The sequence below is a fragment of the Anopheles moucheti genome, chromosome 2 (genome assembly GCF_943734755.1).
Source record: "Anopheles moucheti chromosome 2, idAnoMoucSN_F20_07, whole genome shotgun sequence".
NCBI classification, from domain to species: domain Eukaryota; kingdom Metazoa; phylum Arthropoda; class Insecta; order Diptera; family Culicidae; genus Anopheles; species Anopheles moucheti.
Genome location: NC_069140.1, coordinates 39,660,232 through 39,680,350, shown reverse-complemented (window position 1 = coordinate 39,680,350; position 20,119 = coordinate 39,660,232). Strand labels below are relative to the sequence as shown.

Here is a 20,119-nt window from a genome sequence, read left to right as displayed (position 1 = left end):
ATTCTGATTCTGAAATTCCCTGCGATCGGTTTTGGTTCGGTTTGTGTTGAATGATGTTGGAGCAGACACACATGATCTCTGTATTGTGAGACGAATTGGACAGATAGTTAGAGCTAAAAATCTCTGAAATCCAATTAAAATAAACTTAAGATCACAGGATCTCGTGAGCTAATAATGATACTAGAGTGACACCGAAGGAGTTCCAGCCGATAATGTCCTTAGGTTTCGTATGTATGGATAGGCGATACGTTCAGATTTGGGTTCCAGACATTAACGAAATTTTATGCAGAGAGGGAGAGTAGAGTCAAACTATTAGCTACAGATAGTTATATGTTTTGTGTGACAAAAGAGTTGTAGTTTTTAAACTACAAAATTGCATACTTAACAAGCCTTTGCACTTTATACTCACAGACATTTATTTATTATTACTGCATTTATTACACATTTATTACTGCACAGACAGATGTTCTGTCAGAATGATTCTGTAGCAGTTATTGTTATTGTTGGTATTGCAAATGCAATGTAAATAATGTTCCTGTCCCGACTCTGCTGCGTTTGGCACACCTGTTTCCTATGCCCTTTCACAATGTTGCCGACCTTTAAGACTGTTCCCGTTGAAAGCGTCGTTTGTCTTGGCCCATGTGTGAAATTGCAAAAATAAATCGGTACGACAATAAACAACCACCAAATGGCAGACTCGCGGAGGGGAGGGAGGGAGATGGCTAAGGGAGCGCAGCAGAGTGTTGATCTCGTGACGCTACTACCGCCACCATCGCAATGTGCCTTTATTTTCATCTCACGATTTAAACGCTTATTATGTCAACAAGCACAAGATAAATCGAACGTTTGAATGGTGTCCATTGCCGAAGGAGATAAGTTTGTCTATAAAATGAAAACAACAAACAACAGAAACAACACACACAAACGTTAAAGTTGTACAATTTACTTGTACAAGTAACTACCATCTATAAGAATGGTGATGGAAAAGTAGCATAACATAAATACACCTTTTTGTTTGGCCGCACCAAACAGTAGCGGCGCTCGTGGCAAAGTATTTGGCAAAGACAAAATAGCATCACGCTAATGAACATGTCAATGTGGCTGCGAGTGTGTGGATTTTGTGGTTTCGTGTTTGCGCAATGATTTGGTGTAATTAAGTTTACTGCGGACAATTAATTTGCTTACGTTTCGGAAGCATTGCTTTCGCGTACAGCCCGACGCCTCTGCCGCCAAAAACAACACACATCTCCCGGTAACGGTGCCAGATTATTTCAGGATGACACCGCACACGTCACGACGGGAAGGAGGGGGTGGATGGTGCACGATGGCTGTGGTGGTACAGTAATTTTAGTGGCTCATTGGTTAATTTGGCAGAAGAGCGGACGGTACGGTTCGTGCACCGGTTGCTACTGACAGGTCGAGACGGACAGGTGTGCGTATAGACAGTAGAAAGGGTGGGTAAGCTATATGTGCTAATAGGGGCAGACGTGCTAGCAGCAAGGGTGAAAGTAAGGTTAGGTGGTTAGTAGAAATAATTGTTCACTAAGGTCTGCGGTTCGTTTCCTGCGCTTGCAATACGTAAGACATTAGGTTTTTTGTTTCCAGTTCGAGTTGAAAGTGTGGCTTTTGGATGCATGTTGGGGATCCGTCCGGGATGGCATTATTGGAATTGAAACAAACTCTGCTGCTCGAAGCTATAGTCACGAGCTATAGTTTGATCAATTTTCTCGACAACAACTAACAATTTTTCTGCTTCAACAACGAATTTCCAACAAAGTTTACTAAATTGTAATGCCTTCTCTTGGTAAAGATATTGGCAACAATGTTCGACTGAGTGCACTTCTGATGTGATGCCATTCTACGACGCTGCTGGTGGGATAGCCGATAACCCGTGATATGTAATTAATATTCACATTCATGCTCAGTTGAGCCTGTCAACAATGATGGCTTCATTGTGATTTTCTCCCTGGTGCCCTAATGGCAAGCAATACACATTATGGCACTTCCGCTGGTGGTGGCGGGGGTGTGTCTTCCGGTTTTGCAACATACAGTCCAAGGAAGTTGTCCGGTCCGGGATGTACGAAAGACAAAAAGGTGTCGTGTCCACCGTTTACCATTGCATCTACGTCACGTACCATGCAAACACTCAACATGGTCCGTCCCACACAAAGAGCGCGTACGGACGTGATTTGTTGTGTGGTGCTTCTTTTCCCTTTCATATAACTAATGTCCATCGTCAGCGTTGGTACACCTGCAAAAAGGTGCAGGCAAAAGCCAAAGAACGCAAAAAAGAAACCGGTGACGATGTTCTAGCTTTAATAGGGAAAGGTAGCTTTTGGGTGTATCATGTCCATGTTATCAGCCTGGGAGGGTATATGACGATAAGCTGATGAGGTAAAGATAAGGTGGTGGATTCGGAACTTTCGGTGACCTTTTTTCGTCGGGCCGTGCGAAATTGGGAAAAAGTCACAAACAGCAACCGTGCGGATGGTGTCCGCTAGAGTGAGTTTCATAATGCGAAGAAGGTGTGTTCTTTTGGTGAATGGGAGTTAATTCTCTAGGGATTAGGGCGAACTTCGGGACGACTTGGGCTAGCTAGCTATGTCGAAGATATTACAATTTGTCACGTACATTTTGGATCCGATGGATTGAATGTTTCCGAATGACGGACGGAATTCTGTTCGTAGACAAATGATAATTTCACCTCAACTCCATGACGAAACAATGGGCAACATCAGCAGGAATTCTGAACGAAAAATCAAATATTGAATGATGGACAATTAGTTATCTTGGTGTTTTATCTTCGCCCGTCATATTTGCGGGAAACCTGTATTAATGTATAATCTTATCCGTTTCCATTCGTATCACAAATGTTGGTCTAAACATACGAACGGTACAGAATCGTTAATCCGCACACGATATGGCTAACCACATGCACCATGGATATTCGGCGTCGGTGATACAGACCGGTGTGGGGTTGGAGAATTGTTTGTACTAGGTGCTCATAAATTATGCACTAAATCGACATTCATTTCGTCGATTGGTCATTAGGCACACGCGCTCTCCGGCAGCACCGAAACGGTGTGACAAAGGAGCACAAAAGAGAGGACATGGCATGGTAAATGTGTCACGATTCCCATGCGTCACGAATGGGTCAGCTTCACGTGACGAAGGGAAATTTCTGTTCTATAAAACCGTGCACAACCGTATCCTCGTTTTATCGGTCGCAGTTCCATGGTGGTGTTGATTTATCCACACTTTTACCTCAAAAAAAGGATTCCGTTTTATAGCTCGCATGGTTATGAAACACTTAATGGAAACACTGCAAACGATGGTATTCATGTCTATTGTTGCATACATAATTTAAGATATGAATGTACGTCATTTACACGGAGCTTGTATTTAGAATTATTTTTGAAATTTATTTTATTGTTGTGGACTGTCACTTATTGATTTATTTTTTTTTAAATCCGATATTTCTTTTTAGATTATGCTCGTTAAAAATTACCCGCCTGTCCCTGCTTACTCCCCTGTCGTCCGATCTGACGTCACTGTCACTGGCGGTTCGGATGCAAAGTTCAAAGCGAACGCTCCGTTCACACGAGATTCCCGTGCCACAATCGCTGAGCAGCGGATACAGCAGCAGCACAGGAGGTGGAACAATCGGCACTGGCGGTACCGGTGGATCGGGCGGTGGTTCGCTTGCCAGCGTTGGTCAGCTAAATTCACCGCCACTGCTGGAAACGGAGCTGGATCTGCACTTTAGCTTACAGTATCCACATTTCATCAAGCGCGACGGTAACCGGTTGCTGATATTGCTGCAGCGGCGCAAAAAGTACAAAACGAGAACCATTCTCGGCTACAAAACGCTGGCCGAGGGTGTCATCCGGATGGATGCCGTGCTGCAGAAGTCGATGGACATGACGGTGGAGCTGAATGGGTCGGGTAAGGCGGGTCGGGCCGGTCTAACGATAGCAACGCTGCGCGCCACCCAGGTCACATCGATTCCCGTCGATCAGGACAACAAGAACAACAACAGCCTGCTGGTGACGGATCGCGTGAACGAGTACTCGGACGAGGACGAGGAGCAAGAGTTCAGCTCGGGCGATGAGAACGACGAAGGGCTGTCGGGGTACGCGGCCAAGCGCAACTATGCCGGGAAGCGCGACTCGTACAAAAAGTTCGAATCGGGCGAACAGGACGGTGAACAGGAGGACGGTAATATGTTGCCCTCCAACCAGGCCGATAGCGATAGTGATTTTGACAACATGGGCAAGGAAAAATCACGGGGGAAAATGAGTCGGGTAAGTGATGAGATATGGGTTAAACTGCCATCGACAGTCTCGTAGCATTAGGGAAATGTTGCTAAAATACTGTTTTTTTCTTCCTGTCTGTCTTCTTTTAGCAACGAAACTTCAAACAACGCATCATTTCACTGCTCAAGCGCTTCAAGGTGCCGGAAGAGCTGGAAGGTGATGTGCGGGAGCGTGGTCCGGCACTGCGCGGCAAACGCGACCTGGACGCACTGTTCCAGGAGCTGGAATCACTGTCGTGCGGCGAAGGGGACGATTCCGGGCAGGACATGGATAGTCTTTCCATCGGCTCGACGCCGAAGCCATCGTTAAGGCCATTCTTTGAGAACACGGGCAAACCGGTCCTCACACAGCAGCATTCCTCGATACAGCTAAGCTCGATGCAGAAGGGTAGTGGTAACAAAGGTAAACGAATGGCATCCTTGCCATGCACTGCCCGCCATTGTACCGAATAACTGCGGCCGATTTTGTTGTGCGTTTTGGAGCAAGTTGTTTCTAATTGCGCGTTGCCTCATCCCTGTTTGCGCATTTTCATCCAATACCGCCTGTTTTAGTTTATTGCTTTGCTGCATAATGATTTCCACCAAAAAGCTACATCATGATATTAGTGGTGATACTACACTAGTTTTAGTACCATATACGCTACATATCGCTTATAGTTTTTCCAGTTATTATTTACTTTATTCATAAATGCATCGTCTTTTGATAGCTGGCGGAATCTGATAGAAATAGATTGATAATTCTAGTGATACATTTATTATTAAAGCTGCTTTATTATTATAATATTCATTTTAATGCTTTCTTTTTACAAGTGTCATTTAGGAAAACTTCGCTAACGCTAGAACGACCTGCTATTAATTTTGACTGGTTTATAATTTGAAATGTGAACTATATTGGGTTAATATAATTCCAACAATGCTCTGATAATTATTAAATGTACTTCCTCCCAATGATTGCAGCTCAAACGACTGAGGAAGAAATTTCACTTCAATTTCAATTCTTTTTCGAAACACGTTTTTCGTTTTCGAAACACAATGTTTGGAAAGCACCCAATTTTACACATTTCTCAAAACTAAAAGTTTGTTCAAATAATCAGAAATACTACTATTTCTTAAAAATTATTTTTTTAAATTTTTAAAATCAATCATTTTGGCGGATGTGGTCATTCTAGTGTTTATAGTTATTTGCTATTTGTGTTTTATAAACCGCATTCCGGTGTTGTAGTAAATTCAGTTTAATATTTTGTGACACAAACACGCTCGCCGGTGGTTTATCAGTTTTCTAGCGTCGGATTTAACAAATCAATTAAAATGTTTTGTCTCTATTAGACTCGCCATCTTTGGAAAAATTGACATTCCATTTACGATTCATGACTACTACAACCAGGACGTGTTTATTGCATGGCTATTGCGTTTCTTACGAATTGTGTCATTTTTCCTTAATTTGTTTGCGTGTTTCATTTCATCAAAACATTTCGCGACCGCCCCATCTTGTATGTTTGCAAAATACTACATTCCCCCTCGGTAATAAGGTGGTACCCGGTGTTGGTCAAAATGTGCTTACTAGCCGTTTAAGTTAGTACTTTCGATTTGTTTTATTTGTTTTCTTTCATTATCTTTTACGTTCCTTTCAGATTTTATGCCAGAAAAGAAACCCAATTTAGAGAAGCGTGACTCGCTCGCCGAAAAGAAAAGCAATTCAATAACAATTGCCAATAATCTTATTAATAGTATGAACGGCAACAGTATTAATAACAATCAGACTAGCAATTACAGTAACATCCAAGGTTTGTAGCTTTCAACAACAACCAAAACCAATCGTTGTGGTTCACGTACTCTATCTATCGTCTTTATTCACACTCTTATTCTCTCTATCCCTTCACTGTGCTACCCTTTACTTCTTCATATATATTTTACCCTCCCCGTTGTGTGCACAATCACTCTCTTACTTCCGTCAACTCACCGCACCGGGTTTGTTCGTACGTAGATGCATCCCTACAGTTCACGAATTATCTTCCTAAGCTAAAGAGCTGCATAAACGTTTCACCATGTATTTGTTCACCTACCTACACTGACAAGCAAGTACCTTTTTATGCTCGCCAACGCAAAGCATCTACTGCATCGTTTTTCCGATTCGTGGTTTTTGCGCGGCATCAGTTTAGTGTTGTTATGTTTTTCTTTGTTTGTTTTGAAGTTAATTAATCGACTACTGCTAATGATTAACTGTGCCTTGATTTGTTTGTTCCAGCTCGGAAACGTTTAAATTTTGGCAAGCATTTACCGTTTATTATGATTTCTGTTCTGGTTCTTTGACGCGATGATGGTCCTTTGCCTTTGTTAAATTTTTCTTCCTTTCAATTTTCTTACGCTATAACGATTCGTTCGATATCACTCTCACTGATTTCACAACCTTCTCTAACAATTCGATTGTAGCATTCAAATTATTTCCTACGTAAATCTGTTCATTAGCTGACACTGTAGAATATCAAAATAAATGTGTATTTAATGTTCTTCCCCAGACCGATCCGGAGAATGGAAAAATGATAGTTCCGGTAATGAGGGTGGTGCTGGCAATACGGACCCAGAAGCACTCAGTTCCGATCCACAAAACACTGGCAGTCCACCGAAGGAGAAGGAAACGGCAGTTGAGAAGAAGAACCGACTGTTCCGTACCAGCAGCAGCACTCCGAACAGTGCCAAAAAGCAGAAACAAGTGCTCAGCTTCCAGATGGATCAGCAGCAGCAGCTACAACAGCAACAGCACCAACAGCAGAAACCTTCGCCGCTCGAAACGTGTCTGTCGCCGACTAATGTTGAACCGCGGCGGTCATTGCTCGAACAGCTGCAGCGAACATTTACCACGGAAGAATCGCTGCTACCGGAGGTGGTCACGATCGTAGGTCCGCCGGAAGCCTGCACCGTATCGCCGACACCGCGCTTAGCTTCGCTCATATCGTCCACGTTTCGGCCTACATTTTTACCCAACAATACCGCTGAGGTGAAGGCAATAACGCAGGCGCTTATGAACAAAATTCAGAAATAGTAAGACTCGTTTGCAAATTCATGTCTGTGTGTGTGGCCAATAGATATTGGTTAATGGTTACCTTTTTTGCTCCGTTTTTGCAGCTGTAATTCAACAGCAAAACCACCAACAACTGTGAAAGTAGTTCTAGTCGGAGGCGATTGGTTGCAGGGCGCCGTTTTGCGTCATTACGTGGAATTGTTGGGCATTCGGCCACCCGATTGGGTGAATCATATCAGATTTTACATTGTTCCTTTAGGTGAGTGGCAATGAAGGTCCTCAAGAAGGATACGGATTAATAAACCGTATCGTATAAATTGTTGTCTAAACGCGATTTTTCTTAACGTAGGATCATGCGCGGTCGCTCGTTACATCGGGATGATTGATTCGAGCTACATGAGCATGTTCGGTACGGAGAGTTGGCAGCAGATCTGTGATCGTACGGCCAACCTTGAAAGCGCACAATCGAAGAATGAATCAGCCGAGTTTATCAACCGAATACAGCGATATCTAATATCGGGCGGACCGTGCACGCAAGTTCCTATTGCCGAAGCGATGGTCAACTATCGCGATGAAGACTCTTGTCAAATATTTGTACCGTTTGTTAGTGTAAGTAGCAGCATTGATCTTTAATATGGGAAATGTTCATATTGTGAAATTAAACACACAAATCCCCGCGCTCTCTTTACGGCTTACAGGACGTTAGAATTGGCTGTTTAGAAGGGCCCCAGGTGTCTCTTGATCTCGATGAATCGTTAACGTACTTTTCGCAAGGCAGCGCCGACAGAATGCTGTCGAGTTCGCCACCCCAGAGCGGTCGAACGTCACCGCCAACATCGCAAACACCGGTCGCGGTTGCACAGCTGCAACAAAAGGAGCAACAGCAGCAACAAGCGTCATCATCTTCCACGCAGATGCAAGAGTCGCTCGAGCTGCAGGTGGATTATTGGCCGCTGGCACGGCCAAATTTCGATCCGAAAGAGAAACCGCTTGGCAAGGGCCAGGATCCGTCGGGGAAAAACAGTATTAAGAGCACTTTCCGACACCTGCAGGTATATCTATAAGCCATTGGATTGGAATGTTTTATTGTTGGTTTTTGAATGATTCCTTACTTTTTGATATCCTACAACAGGTTTGGCGACTACCGCAAGCTCCTAGCTTTGGCGAGTTTACAAATGGCTTAACACTAAGCTTTGCTACCAAGGAGAAAAAGCAGAAAAGTATGTATCTTTTGTAATAAGAGGTTACACGAACGATTGTCATGCTTGTTTAATCATGTTTTATGGTTTTTTTTTTGTAGTAATGAGATTGGGTAAAAAGAAGGAAAAAGATCGTGATGCTGAGAAAGAGCAGTGCGTTGAAGGAGTGGCTCGTTTGATATGTTCACCGAAACAATCGCACCCAGTCCCGTTGCGAGGTAAGTTGTTTTGTTTTGCACGACCAGTACTTATTAGTAGCTAACCTTTCGCTTCTCTTTCGATCGTTTCGCGTTGGAATTGGTTGCAGTGTACATCGATGGTACGGAGTGGACGGGTGTGAAATTTTTCCAACTATCTTCCCAGTGGCAAACGCACATTAAAAACTTCCCCATAGCGTTGGTCGGTGCCCCGCTGGCTCCGGCCGAAATGCTAACCTAGTCAGTTTCATCCTCCGTTTTGACGGAGCTAATACCCACTCCTACATCACCAGCAACACCATCACCGTCGTTTTTAGGCTCCTCACCTTCCGCCCATCCGACCCGCGCTGGCTTCGTAGCTTTCGGACCGCTGCTACCGACGGGTTGTCAACAGTCAATCGTCTCCAAACTGCCACCTTTACCACGATCCGCCGGCTGTGAACCACCAGTGAATACGTCGTTCCCGTCATCAACAGCCGGTAGTGCGGGTCATGGTCACACGAGCGGCAGTACCACGGGTACATCGCGTCTTTTACGACCACGAAGCTGGGCCGCAGTCAGCCGCTCGCGCGGGGATTAGGCGTGCTGCGTGCGTACCCATATATCCAGCAGGTTGTGTATCGCAATTGTGGAGATTATGTATTTTATAGTAGTAGCAAAATGTTTTGTATTTCCTGCGATAAGATTTCGTTCGTGATTTTCACTTTTGGTATGAAGGTGCACACGTTCGTTTGCCCCAGTTGCGTCAGTATTGCAAACGCGCATCAGTGTATACCATAAATTATAGTCGGTACTACTTTGCTTTCCACGGTATCTCATTCCTGCATGGAAATGAGTGCAAATGTACCAATGGGAGAGATATCTATTTGTTTTCAATTTATTTGATTTTGTGATAAGAATTTTGCGATTTGAGTGAGATACAATACATTTCACAACAACTACTGCTACTCACACGGCGCATATCATTATGGTGTTTAGCGTTACAATGTGTGCGGGAGCTCGCGCACTCCGCTTTACTGTGTGGCGTTTTGTTGGTTATGCTTCAGCAGGAAGAGCGAGGGAGATAGAGAAAAAAAACTAGTCTTTAGAAGCACAACCAGCAAAACTAAGAATGGCTAGCGATTAATCGAAGCGTGAAACGTGTCGTCAAAATTTCTCGCACAACAGAATGCTTTTCTGACAACGCGTTTGCATTTACCGTCAGGAATTGTATCATTCTAAAAAGAAAGGAAGAAGCTTTTGAGGTTTTCGTCCTGACAGGAGCGAATGCAGTGATGCAAAGACGATAGGTTTGCTGCAGGTGAGCGGAATTAGACCCATTTCATCAACCAGTCCATCTTTAAACATCACACAAGTGTATTGTATTAAAGAAGGATGAAAGGTTTTGTTTAACATCCAATTCCAACATCCAATACTAGGCACAAGTTGCTTTTATTAGGCAATAAAGAAACCTCACAACTGTGCAAGTAGTGGACAGGAGTCACACATGATTGGAATTATTTATTTTTAACGATACGTCTGTAAAAAAGATAAGGGGTCAACTCACATCATCACTGCAAAAACCCCCAATTCATAAACAGCTCCCAGTTTAAAGGGAATAACGTTTGGCCGAATTTTTAGACAACCATTTAGAGACTGCTTGACTTTGTCATAGAGGTTTAGTACGTAGTGGCGTAATGTATGGATGAGGTGTCTATCTAAAATTGTAAAAATTTGTTCAGTAGCAAAAAGGGCGGAGATGACGATTGTAGAAAGAGGCGGTACGCGTTTGCTGTTGTTGAACGCAAAAAAGAACCGTAACGACAGGCACAATTACAACTAATGTAATGCCGCTGTGTAATATTGCAATAATTAATGAGAATGCTGGGCGTTTTGGACGCATTACCGGCACGTAGATAAAACTAGCGATTAAACACGAACCATGTCACATCCGCTTAGCTTCAGTTTGAGACGGGGCGATGAAAATGGGTTTTGTAAGATAATAAATGTGGAGGAAAGTTTTGTTTTAGTTATTATTTGCATCATATTTCTCCATGTGCGATGTGGAAATAGGTGAACGGGAAAAGGGTTTCTTTAGCCCCGTAATGCCATCATTATCGCGTTAGATAAACTCAATGTGCTCATAAAATCAAACTCTTAAGAACCTATAGAAACACAAACCCGCATTCTATTACGTAAAGTTACAAGTAAAACCATCGTTGTTATTCGTAAGCGCCGACGTACACGACACGACACTCACAGCACGGATGGAAAGGTTGATCGCTTGATCCGCATCAAGGCCAATTTCCTGAATGTTGCAAGATAAAGTAAATAATAATATCAGAATTAAATGAAATACAGTTTAACCGTGAAACCGTGAACGTCTATTTATTCTGTGTAGCAGCAGTAGTAGCAGCAGCTCGTAAGTGCTCGTGTGCAAACTTCATTGTGCATTCAGTAAATGTCGTAGTTTAGAAAACAAAAGCAACAGTAATTGAGAACAGTCATTTTACGCAGTGAAAAGGTGCAAGAAGTTGTAAAATATTTTATACGATATTACGTGAAATTGCAGAAGTAGTAGAGAGAGAGAGAGAGCGTGGGAAAAAAGCAGAGAAAGGTAGAAAGATTGGACAGAGGAGTAAGTATTGTTGTACGTATAAAAAAGTAAGACAAAAGCGCAACGACATAAGAAAACATACGAAACCAAGACGTACATACAACGGACGGTGCAGGATATTTGTCGTAATGATAATAATCGAAGCATTTAGAGCAAACACGAAAGAATTGAAATTGATGCTCGTGATATTGACGTTACCCGCGAAAATTCTTGCGGCGAGGTAAAATGTTTCTAACTCCCGGGACAAGGCGAAGCTGCACTAACGATGGAAAAGTAGGGTAATGGTAGAAAAGTGCTAGCACCCTTCCCGAGGCTTCTTACTACCAACATTGCGCATAAACACAACCCACTCTCCCCCCACAAAACTGCACTGACACATATCCCTTGAATGAAAGGACATACACGCCACGCGCACGCTGCCCAACGCAGTGTGAAGCGGTGGTGCGCATAGATAAACCCAAGACAAACGAACGAAGCGTTTGTCCGTTACTTATGGCTGTGGAAAAAACTAATGCGGGAGTTTACTAAGGGAGAGATAATGCGTGTGAAAGAAAAAGAAAACACAATCCAAACCACAAACAATGTACTACATCAAATCATTAAATTGCCATTTCATAGCAAAGGAAACATAAACAGGCTCTAGACAGTGTAATTTAGCTAAACAGCGGCATATGGGCTGTAAGCAGTGTAGGCGAAGGTTGCAACACAAATACTGCTGCTTTCTTATTAGCTCTCATCTTTCTATCATGTGTAGATCATGCAGTAGATTATGCCAACGTTAGTGCAAGGTACGATGCATGTAATACGCATCCTTTTCGGGGTTTTATTTTTATGGCAAACGCACATACGCGCACGCATCCCTCCACGTAGAGATTTAGGTTTTTGCTGTTCCAACCTGACCTGTCCAGTGAGTTTTCTACGCCCCTCACTAGGTAGTGTGCTATGGCAATTGTTCGTGACTGTCATCAACACTTTGTTGTGCAGCTTTTCTGGCTGTTCGGTGTGATAACACACTAATGCTACACGGTTGTCTCCTATACATATACCTATCATCTTTTTTGATCGGGTGCGGCTTAGAATGATCGTTATTTGATGTGTAAAGTCGTATTAGACGCTTACTACCGACTTAGGTTTACTATTCTGTAGGCTTTGCTCCGTTGAAATGTGTAACTGGTTAACGTCATGCTTACTCCATTGCCAGAATTTCGTCCCTCGTAGCAGTGTGTATTTACGTGGCCGATAGCATTAATGTTAAAGGCTTCGAGAGCAGGCGCCATGTTGTGGAGCAATACGTAGCACAATTCATTCAATTCGATTCGGATTTTTTGCACATTCACACTAGAACTACCCCCTTAACAATAGGTTGGATAGTTTGTAAACAGTTTCGAAAACACTAGACTATGTTTTATTGTTTTACTGGAGCTCGTACAATAAAAGTCCTGCATAATAAAGCAGTGTTTAAACACACAAATATTAATGTGATTACGTGGAAGTCCGGTAGTTCTAGTGTTAATTAGTCTTTTTCTTGTCCTTCCTTTGTGAATTAGACGAAACCGACAAAAAAGCTTTTGATTTTATAGTTTTCCTTTTATTTTCATCCGTGCAGTATGTTTTATATAATAAAAACAACACAAAATACCATTTTCTAATCAGATACACTCCTCGTATAAGTCGTAAAGGATGTGTGCGCTTTGTTACTTCCCTGGTAAATATACTCTACACACAGTTTCTGCCTCCTTTCTCGTTCTCTCCTCGGTGGGACAGATGTCCACCGTGTTGCTCGCGAGTGTTATTAGTTTATCCCTGAATGCATCACACAGCACACACGAACACACTTATCTATATATTGGCATGGCATTGAATCAATATGTAAACCCCATCATACTCGAATGGCAAGCATCATATACACGTAATAAAGCAACCGACAAGCATACATATTAATCATACATACCCATTATTATGCCGCAAACATTACTCAAATCATAACCGCCCTCCACCCCCGCCACCCTCCTCATTACCGTGAATGGAAACAGGAGAAAAAAAAACAATAAGCGCAATAAATGTGAAACTAGTGAAAACTAAATACAGTAAAGTACGTTATGCTGTGGGTGCGTGTTTGCAAGGATGGGGACACATTTGAAAGAATCCTTTACACAAAACCGGGCCATATAGGATAGGGATCATCATCTTCGGTGGAGACGTATGAACGTCCGGACAGAAATGTGAGTTGCATTTTATTTGCACACATTTCCTGTGTTTGCAACAACCTGTGGTGGTTGTTAGTGGATCGTGCCAGAAGGATTCCTGAACGATAGCGCTAAAGTCGATAGCGGTTCGAAATAGTTTACCCGGTGGGGTGGTTCCCCATCCTCAGCCCAAGGGACGATAAATCAGAAACACAAAGCAGAGAGATAGAATGAGAGAGAGAATGTGAATGAGTGGGAGAAAAAAGAAGGGCAACAAATATCTCAATACTGTTTTATGCATGTTTTAAAATAAATTATATACATATACATATACATATATATATATAGCCAAAAAACGGAAACCCGAAAATAAAGCTATGAGTAAAATAAAGATAAATAAAGTTCAATAAATAGTTGCATCTCTCCCCGGCGAACGTAGTAAATAAATATCTTCTAGCAACGTTGGGAAGAACTGAAGGGCTACCTATATAAAGCGTAGGTAATGCTGTGGACACATCTGTGAAAACAAGCCGACGGGGATGTAGCTCGGTAAGGGGAAAGTCTCTTCATTCCTTCCGCGTCAAAGTACGATCTCATTCTTAGCCTTGTAGTGTTCGATCATGATGAATTTACATCGCAATCCATTGGATCCACCCATGCCGCCCTCGGGCAGGATGAAGGTTTCGTTGGGATGTCCTGCTGGTTGGCAGAACTCGACTAGATTACCATTGCTCCGGGAAAGGTCCCGCAGTGACCATATGGCGAGGTTTTTCGTTTTCCCATGGCGTGCAAACACGTAAAACTGAAATGGTAAATAAGAAGCGTTTTATTGAATGTTTTATAGGCAGGTTCGGGAACATGCACTTACGTCGTCAAATTGATCGATGAGATACCCGACCACTAGTGCCCAATGGGCACGATGTCCTTTGTTCAGGCAGGGTGTGTGGTTCTTGTCCGGATCGTAGCTGCGGTTCGTAATGGTTAAGGAAAGGATTTATATTTTGTACAAAATGTTGTACGGTTCAAACCGACAGCAAAAGACTCTTGGCTTTCCAATCCAGACCATAGTCAGGTCAGATAAGTCTCATCGGTTTAAACATTCATTGAAGACTATTGGAGATGAATTAATTATTCTAAACCTTTATAATAAAGAGAGCATAAGAATGACTCTTCTTAACAGATTAATCAAACGTAACGCTACAAAAAGAATCTGGTATAAATAAACAAAAAGTGTGTTGTGTCTTGTTGGAAAAGGATACGGAACGAGAAACATTGCGCCGAGGCGTAGCTTGACCTGGATGTTCGGATCATCCATCCAACCACCGACCAGCGTGTGGGTGACGGGTTTATACTCGACCAGGTGGCGGTTTTCCTCCAGCACCAGTTCAAACAGTTCGTTCAGCTGGCGTGCACTAAACATTTCACCATTGTTCGAGTAGCCGCGGCCAACGGCCAGTTCCAGTAAAGCAGTCGCTGACGGTGCCCCATCGAAGATCATGCTCAAGGCGGTCAATCCACAGGTGGGTCCATTCTGCAGTATCGGTTCCACGTTCTGTACGCGCAGTTCGCGTGGCGGTGCGTACTGGCATACGCGGTTCAGGAAGCAGGCCTTCTGTATCTCGGGATACTGTGTCGCCCAGACACATTCACCGGACGAAAGAATCACATTATGCTTCGGTTTACCGATACGGTTGCTGCTGTTATTGAGCACATCCAGGTTGAGTTCGGACAGGGGCGTCTTGGGCTGGGTGGGCGGTGGTGGCGCAGGTGATGGTGGTGGTGGCGGTGGCGATGGAGGAGGCGAAGGAGTGCTGTTCGACATTTAGTAGCTGAGTGGCACTCTCCGGGCACCCGCAAGAAGGTTTTGTTGCACGGATAGACAGAGTGAAACGGGTGCGTTTGAGGGTGAGCTAGGAAAAGGACGGGCGAATGGCGATATCCCTTTGTTGTGGTTAGGCCAGTACGCGCCAAAAAAGGGGATGGAAAATAAGGGACAACGGCGGTGTGTCGTGCGCTGTGGGGCAGTTTTATTTTCAGTTTTACCGAGCGCGGAATAGAAGAAATGAGAATGCAAACACAGTTAGAACGGGTACAAACGGGTGGGGAAACAATCGCACAGAACATGGGGCCGAGGCGTGTAGGTTTTGGAGTTACGGAACCAAACGGGAAAGCAAATGGAGCAGGAGCACGGAGTTGGGACATTCGGTTGGACCGTGGAACACTATTCTCACCTTATGGCCGTTCGCAAAAAAAGTAGAACAGAAGAACAACTACAGTGCCAGCGAAACAGCTGCGAGCTGGGGAAAATAAACGGAAAGAAACAAAGAATTGTCAAAAATAGATTTCGTTCTTCGAAAAAAATGGTAAACAAACGACGAACTGAGGTGAAGGTAGCTGGACATTCAGCGAGACATTTGGTGAATAAGGTCGGAGGTTTTCATTTTAGATTTGTTCTGCTTTTTGTGCAGCATTATTCAGTAAGATGTACCACAATGAATAATGCACAATAATAAATAATATGAACATGTTTTTTGATAAAAATTGTGTGAGATGAGCGATTAATTTTATTATTTTACAAAGTGTGAAGCGAAAAGATGAAACACGTTGAAACTGAGATGCAATATTTCACTGAAAGATTTCATATTTGAATAGAAATATTTCACATTGATGGAACACGTGAAAATTTTTTGTACTTGAAGTAATAACTTTACAACAAAACTTATCCGTTTATTTGTATCATTTATTAAACCATTTATTTATATTATTATTATTTGTTTTATTTGTATCATTTATTATTTGTATTATTTATTTATTATTATTGCCTTAAGTTACGTCAAAGGTGGCCTTTTATTAAGAGTGTGTCGCGCATATTTGTGACATTCATGTTAAACTTCGCGTAACCTGTTTCTTCTATATAGGAGTTGCACACAAATCACATAGCACAGGAAAGATCAGGGTTAAGTAGATGCCATTTCGACCGGACGGGTCAAAACGTCTTGTAAAGTAGCACAGAGAATAACAATCTATTAACACAATACTTGAACCGCTGCTGCAGTAATTATTTCAGTTCTGTTGCATAATTAAACACTTATAGAAGTACATTAAGCAGTTAAATCAACAACTGCATAATTCCAGTAGCTCTGCAAACAACCAAACGTACCAATAAAAATTCTCGTATTGATAAAGCGGAAACTTTAAATTCAATGAATTACTAAACTCAAATGAAACATAAAAAAACGCACAACAAGGATGATTACTACCCCAAAGGAATGGAACAAAAGTTCTGTCGCGAGTATAACACACAATGAACACACAACAGCAAAAAAACTCAAAACAAAACTGAAACACACTCATCCCTTCTCATACGCCAATAACATAAAAGCACACCCCGCAGGATGCAACATTCATCTCACCTGTGACACGGTGTACGGTTGATAGTACCCTTCCGGGCAACAAACTAACTCCAGCCGCTACAGCTCAGCGAAACGTAAAATCGAACCGGTCACTTAGTCTTCCTCTCGCTTGGGCAGACTTTTCCGTCCACGCTTTTTTTTTTACCCATTGCGGTTGTGCTTCCGACGCGAGTACATGAATCCCGCCGCGGGTGGCAAATGTCGTTCGGCATAACGGTCACGCGCAAAGTTGCATACTCCTATTGCGTGTGTACATCGATGACCTCGGGGACCGTTTTCGACTGGACGAAAAAGGTGATGGAATTTGGCATCCGGGTTTCGGAAAGTTGCAGAATCCAAAACCCCGGCAAAGTTTATCACAGTACTGCACCACCTTCTCAGGTTTACGGGGGGGTGAAAAAACGCTAGCACACTGTGGCAAAAAGAAGGCCTTTGGCCTATAAAAAAACGAAACGAACGACAACAAAACCACAGCCCTGAGACAACGGTTTGGGTGAATAGATTTTGTGCGTTCGTTAGAGATACGCTCTCTCTTTCTCTCGTACCAGTATGGCGTCGTGGCAGTAGCAGTGCCGGATGTTTCCAACCGTACAGTGTTCCGATTTTTCTTTTTCCCCATCACCATCCAAAACATCCACAGTCACTGCAGAAAGTCTAACAATGGCTGGAAGCTGGCCGAGTCCACCGGGTTGGTCCGGGGGAGGGACGGCGAGCGCCGGAATAGCAAAGTGTCGCCGGCGGACATTAGAAAACGCAGGTGCAGCAAACGGTAAACAATCGGAAGGTGCCTATTTTGCAGTTGACTTCTACGGTTATGGCCTTTTATTGGGATGCCGGGGATCGGCCGTCGGTTGAAGTGTTCATCGGGATGGTGCTTGAGCATAAAGCATCGACATAAAGCGACAAGCGCAACAAAAAAGAAGCTGGTCAGCAAAGGGACAGTCCCGAGAGCGTGGATCGCCAAAACGGATGAGAAGAAAGTCGATCAGCTCCCGGGCATCTCCCCTGTGAGACCGTTGCGGCCAAGTTACTGTGTGTGCGTTCCATTGTTTGGGATATACCTTTCGAAGCATAGTGGCGCTCTTACTGGGGGGGTGCCATGATGAAGAAATAAAACGAAGGACCAAAGGAAAAAAAAATACGCAAGGTGTCCACCAACATCATTGGACATTGGAGTTTGTTTCTGTTTCGCTTTGTACCGTTTGTCGTTCTTTGTTAGCAGTTGTTTCGCGACATTTTGCACACTGGCCAGGGCACGGGAAAGTTCGCTCGTTCGCAACGTTATTCGTTCAGTTTCGGAAAGCGCACAGAGACGGTCATCGTAGAACTTCACACCGCAGGGACGCGCTGCGGCTGGCTGCAGTTCATCGATAAGACCGGCGACATGATTCGTTCCGGGCCGGCCGATTGGTCGAACCAAAGCAGACCGGATGGCGTGCCGGGTTGCGGGTTACCCGCCTGGACGGTCTCGAGCTCAAAAACTCGAACGAATTCTTTAAGCACACACTTTTCATAGCGGTCGTGGCGCACCAGGTGTGCCGCGTCCAGGTGGATTGAGTTTCGGCGCTTATGAACTTCCGTAATTGAGGCTTTAAGCTAGCTTACCGGGACATTTTGGATTTAATAGTGCCTTGCCGTGTGAACTGACGTCCCGGGCAGTGGGTCGGTGTGTTGTAGGATTTTGGGTACGTTATTTGACGTCCGTGTAAGCTAGCTATCACTACTGAGCGGTTAATGCGCATGGTTTATATAAAGGTTGAATTTAATTTTTTAATACAAAAATCAATTCATGCAACTTCGATTTCGACTTCATGGCTTAAGCTGCACAAGTCGCATATTTCTGAAGTCCTCTTCGGACACGAGACTTGTACGATGCCTTTGGAGGATGTTGTCAATGCTTTTGTTATGGACGTTGGATTTTAGAAAACCTACGCACTATCATTTGTGTTGTTTAAATCGGGGTTTGGTAGGATTAGATATGCTGCCGATAGCGATAACCGTATCAATATGTTGGCTAGAACTCTTTGGGAAATTGCAAAGCTTATGATCTACCAGCATCTTCTTGGTATGAGGCTAAAAAGAGCACAGTGTGACGAACCTATAGGTGGTTTGATGCGATTGTGAGTGAAGGATTTCTTGGACAAGCTTCGTGAGTGCCACATGGTTCCTTTTACCATTGGCAGAGATTATCGATAATAGATGGTATTTATCCACAGTGGCCACAGTAGTTAGGAGAAAGAATGGTAAGGGGTTCCTATGTTTATTGATGTTGCCGGCGGTTGCAGGTTGCTCTTCAAGGGGATTTCTAGTAGTTGTAGATGGATTGATTGTAGGTAAAAGCTGCACTTTCCGTCACCAATCGGTATGACAATTAGTTTGATTACAAATACTGATATAAAATAAATAGTGAACAATGGAATAATAAAAAAATAATATAAGACGATGATAATATATTATCCGATCACACGATCGAACGATCCGACTGGTTACAACGATACTCTTCTGTTGATATTTGTAAGTGCTCGTTGACACATTTAGAAGGTTCTGCTCCGTTCTGGAGCACAGTTTGCATATAACAGATATTGAGATCCCGCAGAACTGGTCAGAGACAAAGCTGTATCACCGTGAAAAATAGTTTATCAGTATCATTTATTAACATTAGTACTATCGAAGCAGTAATTTTGAGTGGAACACTCAGTTTTCATCATGAACAATGGTTGGAGTTAATCCATTATACCGCAGTATTCTGTAGTATAAACTAACACACAATTTTAAATTTAATTCAGGGCTGCGAAGACTTTTTGTAAAATGACCATCAATTAAAAAAAGCTCAAAAAGCGTGATAGTTGTAGTATTTATACTTGAATTACTGTGTATTTTAAAAGAAGCGTCAAAGAATTGACTCATCCATGTTCGTCATAGAATATAATAGCTTAATGTGATACTAAGATTGTGTGAGACGTTGATATGATATCGAGGTCTATGTTATTGGGGACTTGAGAATAACATATTATAATTTATCTCTGCATAAACCTCTAAACCTTGAGCTTATTACCTACTAAGAAGTTACCTAACTATTTGGCACCATTTGCATCTCAGCAACCATTCCCTTGTAGCATTTTTTTCTCAACTGTCACTAACAAATAAGAATGTTGTTAGATTGCAAAAGATATGATGGATGTCGCTGATCTGCT

At 43.0% G+C, this 20,119-nt stretch overlaps 2 protein-coding genes across 3 annotated transcripts in view; one reads left to right on the top strand and one right to left on the bottom strand.

The window, feature by feature from the left end:
* Positions 1–13,387, top strand: part of LOC128299438 (phosphofurin acidic cluster sorting protein 2) — a 41,574-nt gene extending 28,187 nt beyond the window's left edge. The window contains exons 3-12 of one of the 2 annotated variants that reach the window (XM_053035407.1): positions 3,488–4,304; positions 4,406–4,718; positions 5,947–6,099; positions 6,832–7,354; positions 7,439–7,593; positions 7,684–7,943; positions 8,033–8,386; positions 8,467–8,554; positions 8,635–8,751; positions 8,841–13,387. In XM_053035407.1, the coding sequence (XP_052891367.1) occupies positions 3,488–4,304; positions 4,406–4,718; positions 5,947–6,099; positions 6,832–7,354; positions 7,439–7,593; positions 7,684–7,943; positions 8,033–8,386; positions 8,467–8,554; positions 8,635–8,751; positions 8,841–8,971 (2,911 nt within the window). In that variant the 3' untranslated portion in view covers positions 8,972–13,387. The remainder of the gene's footprint in view (positions 1–3,487; positions 4,305–4,405; positions 4,719–5,946; positions 6,100–6,831; positions 7,355–7,438; positions 7,594–7,683; positions 7,944–8,032; positions 8,387–8,466; positions 8,555–8,634; positions 8,752–8,840) is intronic. The other variant, XM_053035408.1, reaches the window with a different exon arrangement.
* A 146-nt stretch (positions 13,388–13,533) lies between these two features.
* Positions 13,534–15,491, bottom strand: LOC128299439 (UPF0692 protein CG33108). Its single transcript, XM_053035409.1, has 3 exons — positions 14,772–15,491; positions 14,381–14,477; positions 13,534–14,314 (listed from the first exon to the last, which is right to left on the bottom strand). Exons 1-3 carry the CDS (start codon positions 15,332–15,334, stop codon positions 14,093–14,095), a joined length of 882 nt encoding a protein of 293 aa, XP_052891369.1. The 5' UTR covers positions 15,335–15,491; the 3' UTR covers positions 13,534–14,092.
* Positions 15,492–20,119: the final 4,628 nt, after the last annotated feature.

Bases quoted from the DNA above. Each gene is read 5' to 3' on its own strand.
- LOC128299439 (XM_053035409.1), bottom strand. From the start codon at position 15,334: ATGTCGAACAGCACTCCTTCGCCTCCTCCATCGCCACCGCCACCACCA. The intron at 14,478-14,771 runs GTATCCTTTTCC...TACGAACCGCAG, and splicing joins GGCGCAATGTTTCTCGTTCC to CTACGATCCGGACAAGAACC. The intron at 14,315-14,380 runs GTAAGTGCATGT...TTACCATTTCAG, and splicing joins TCATCGATCAATTTGACGAC to TTTTACGTGTTTGCACGCCA.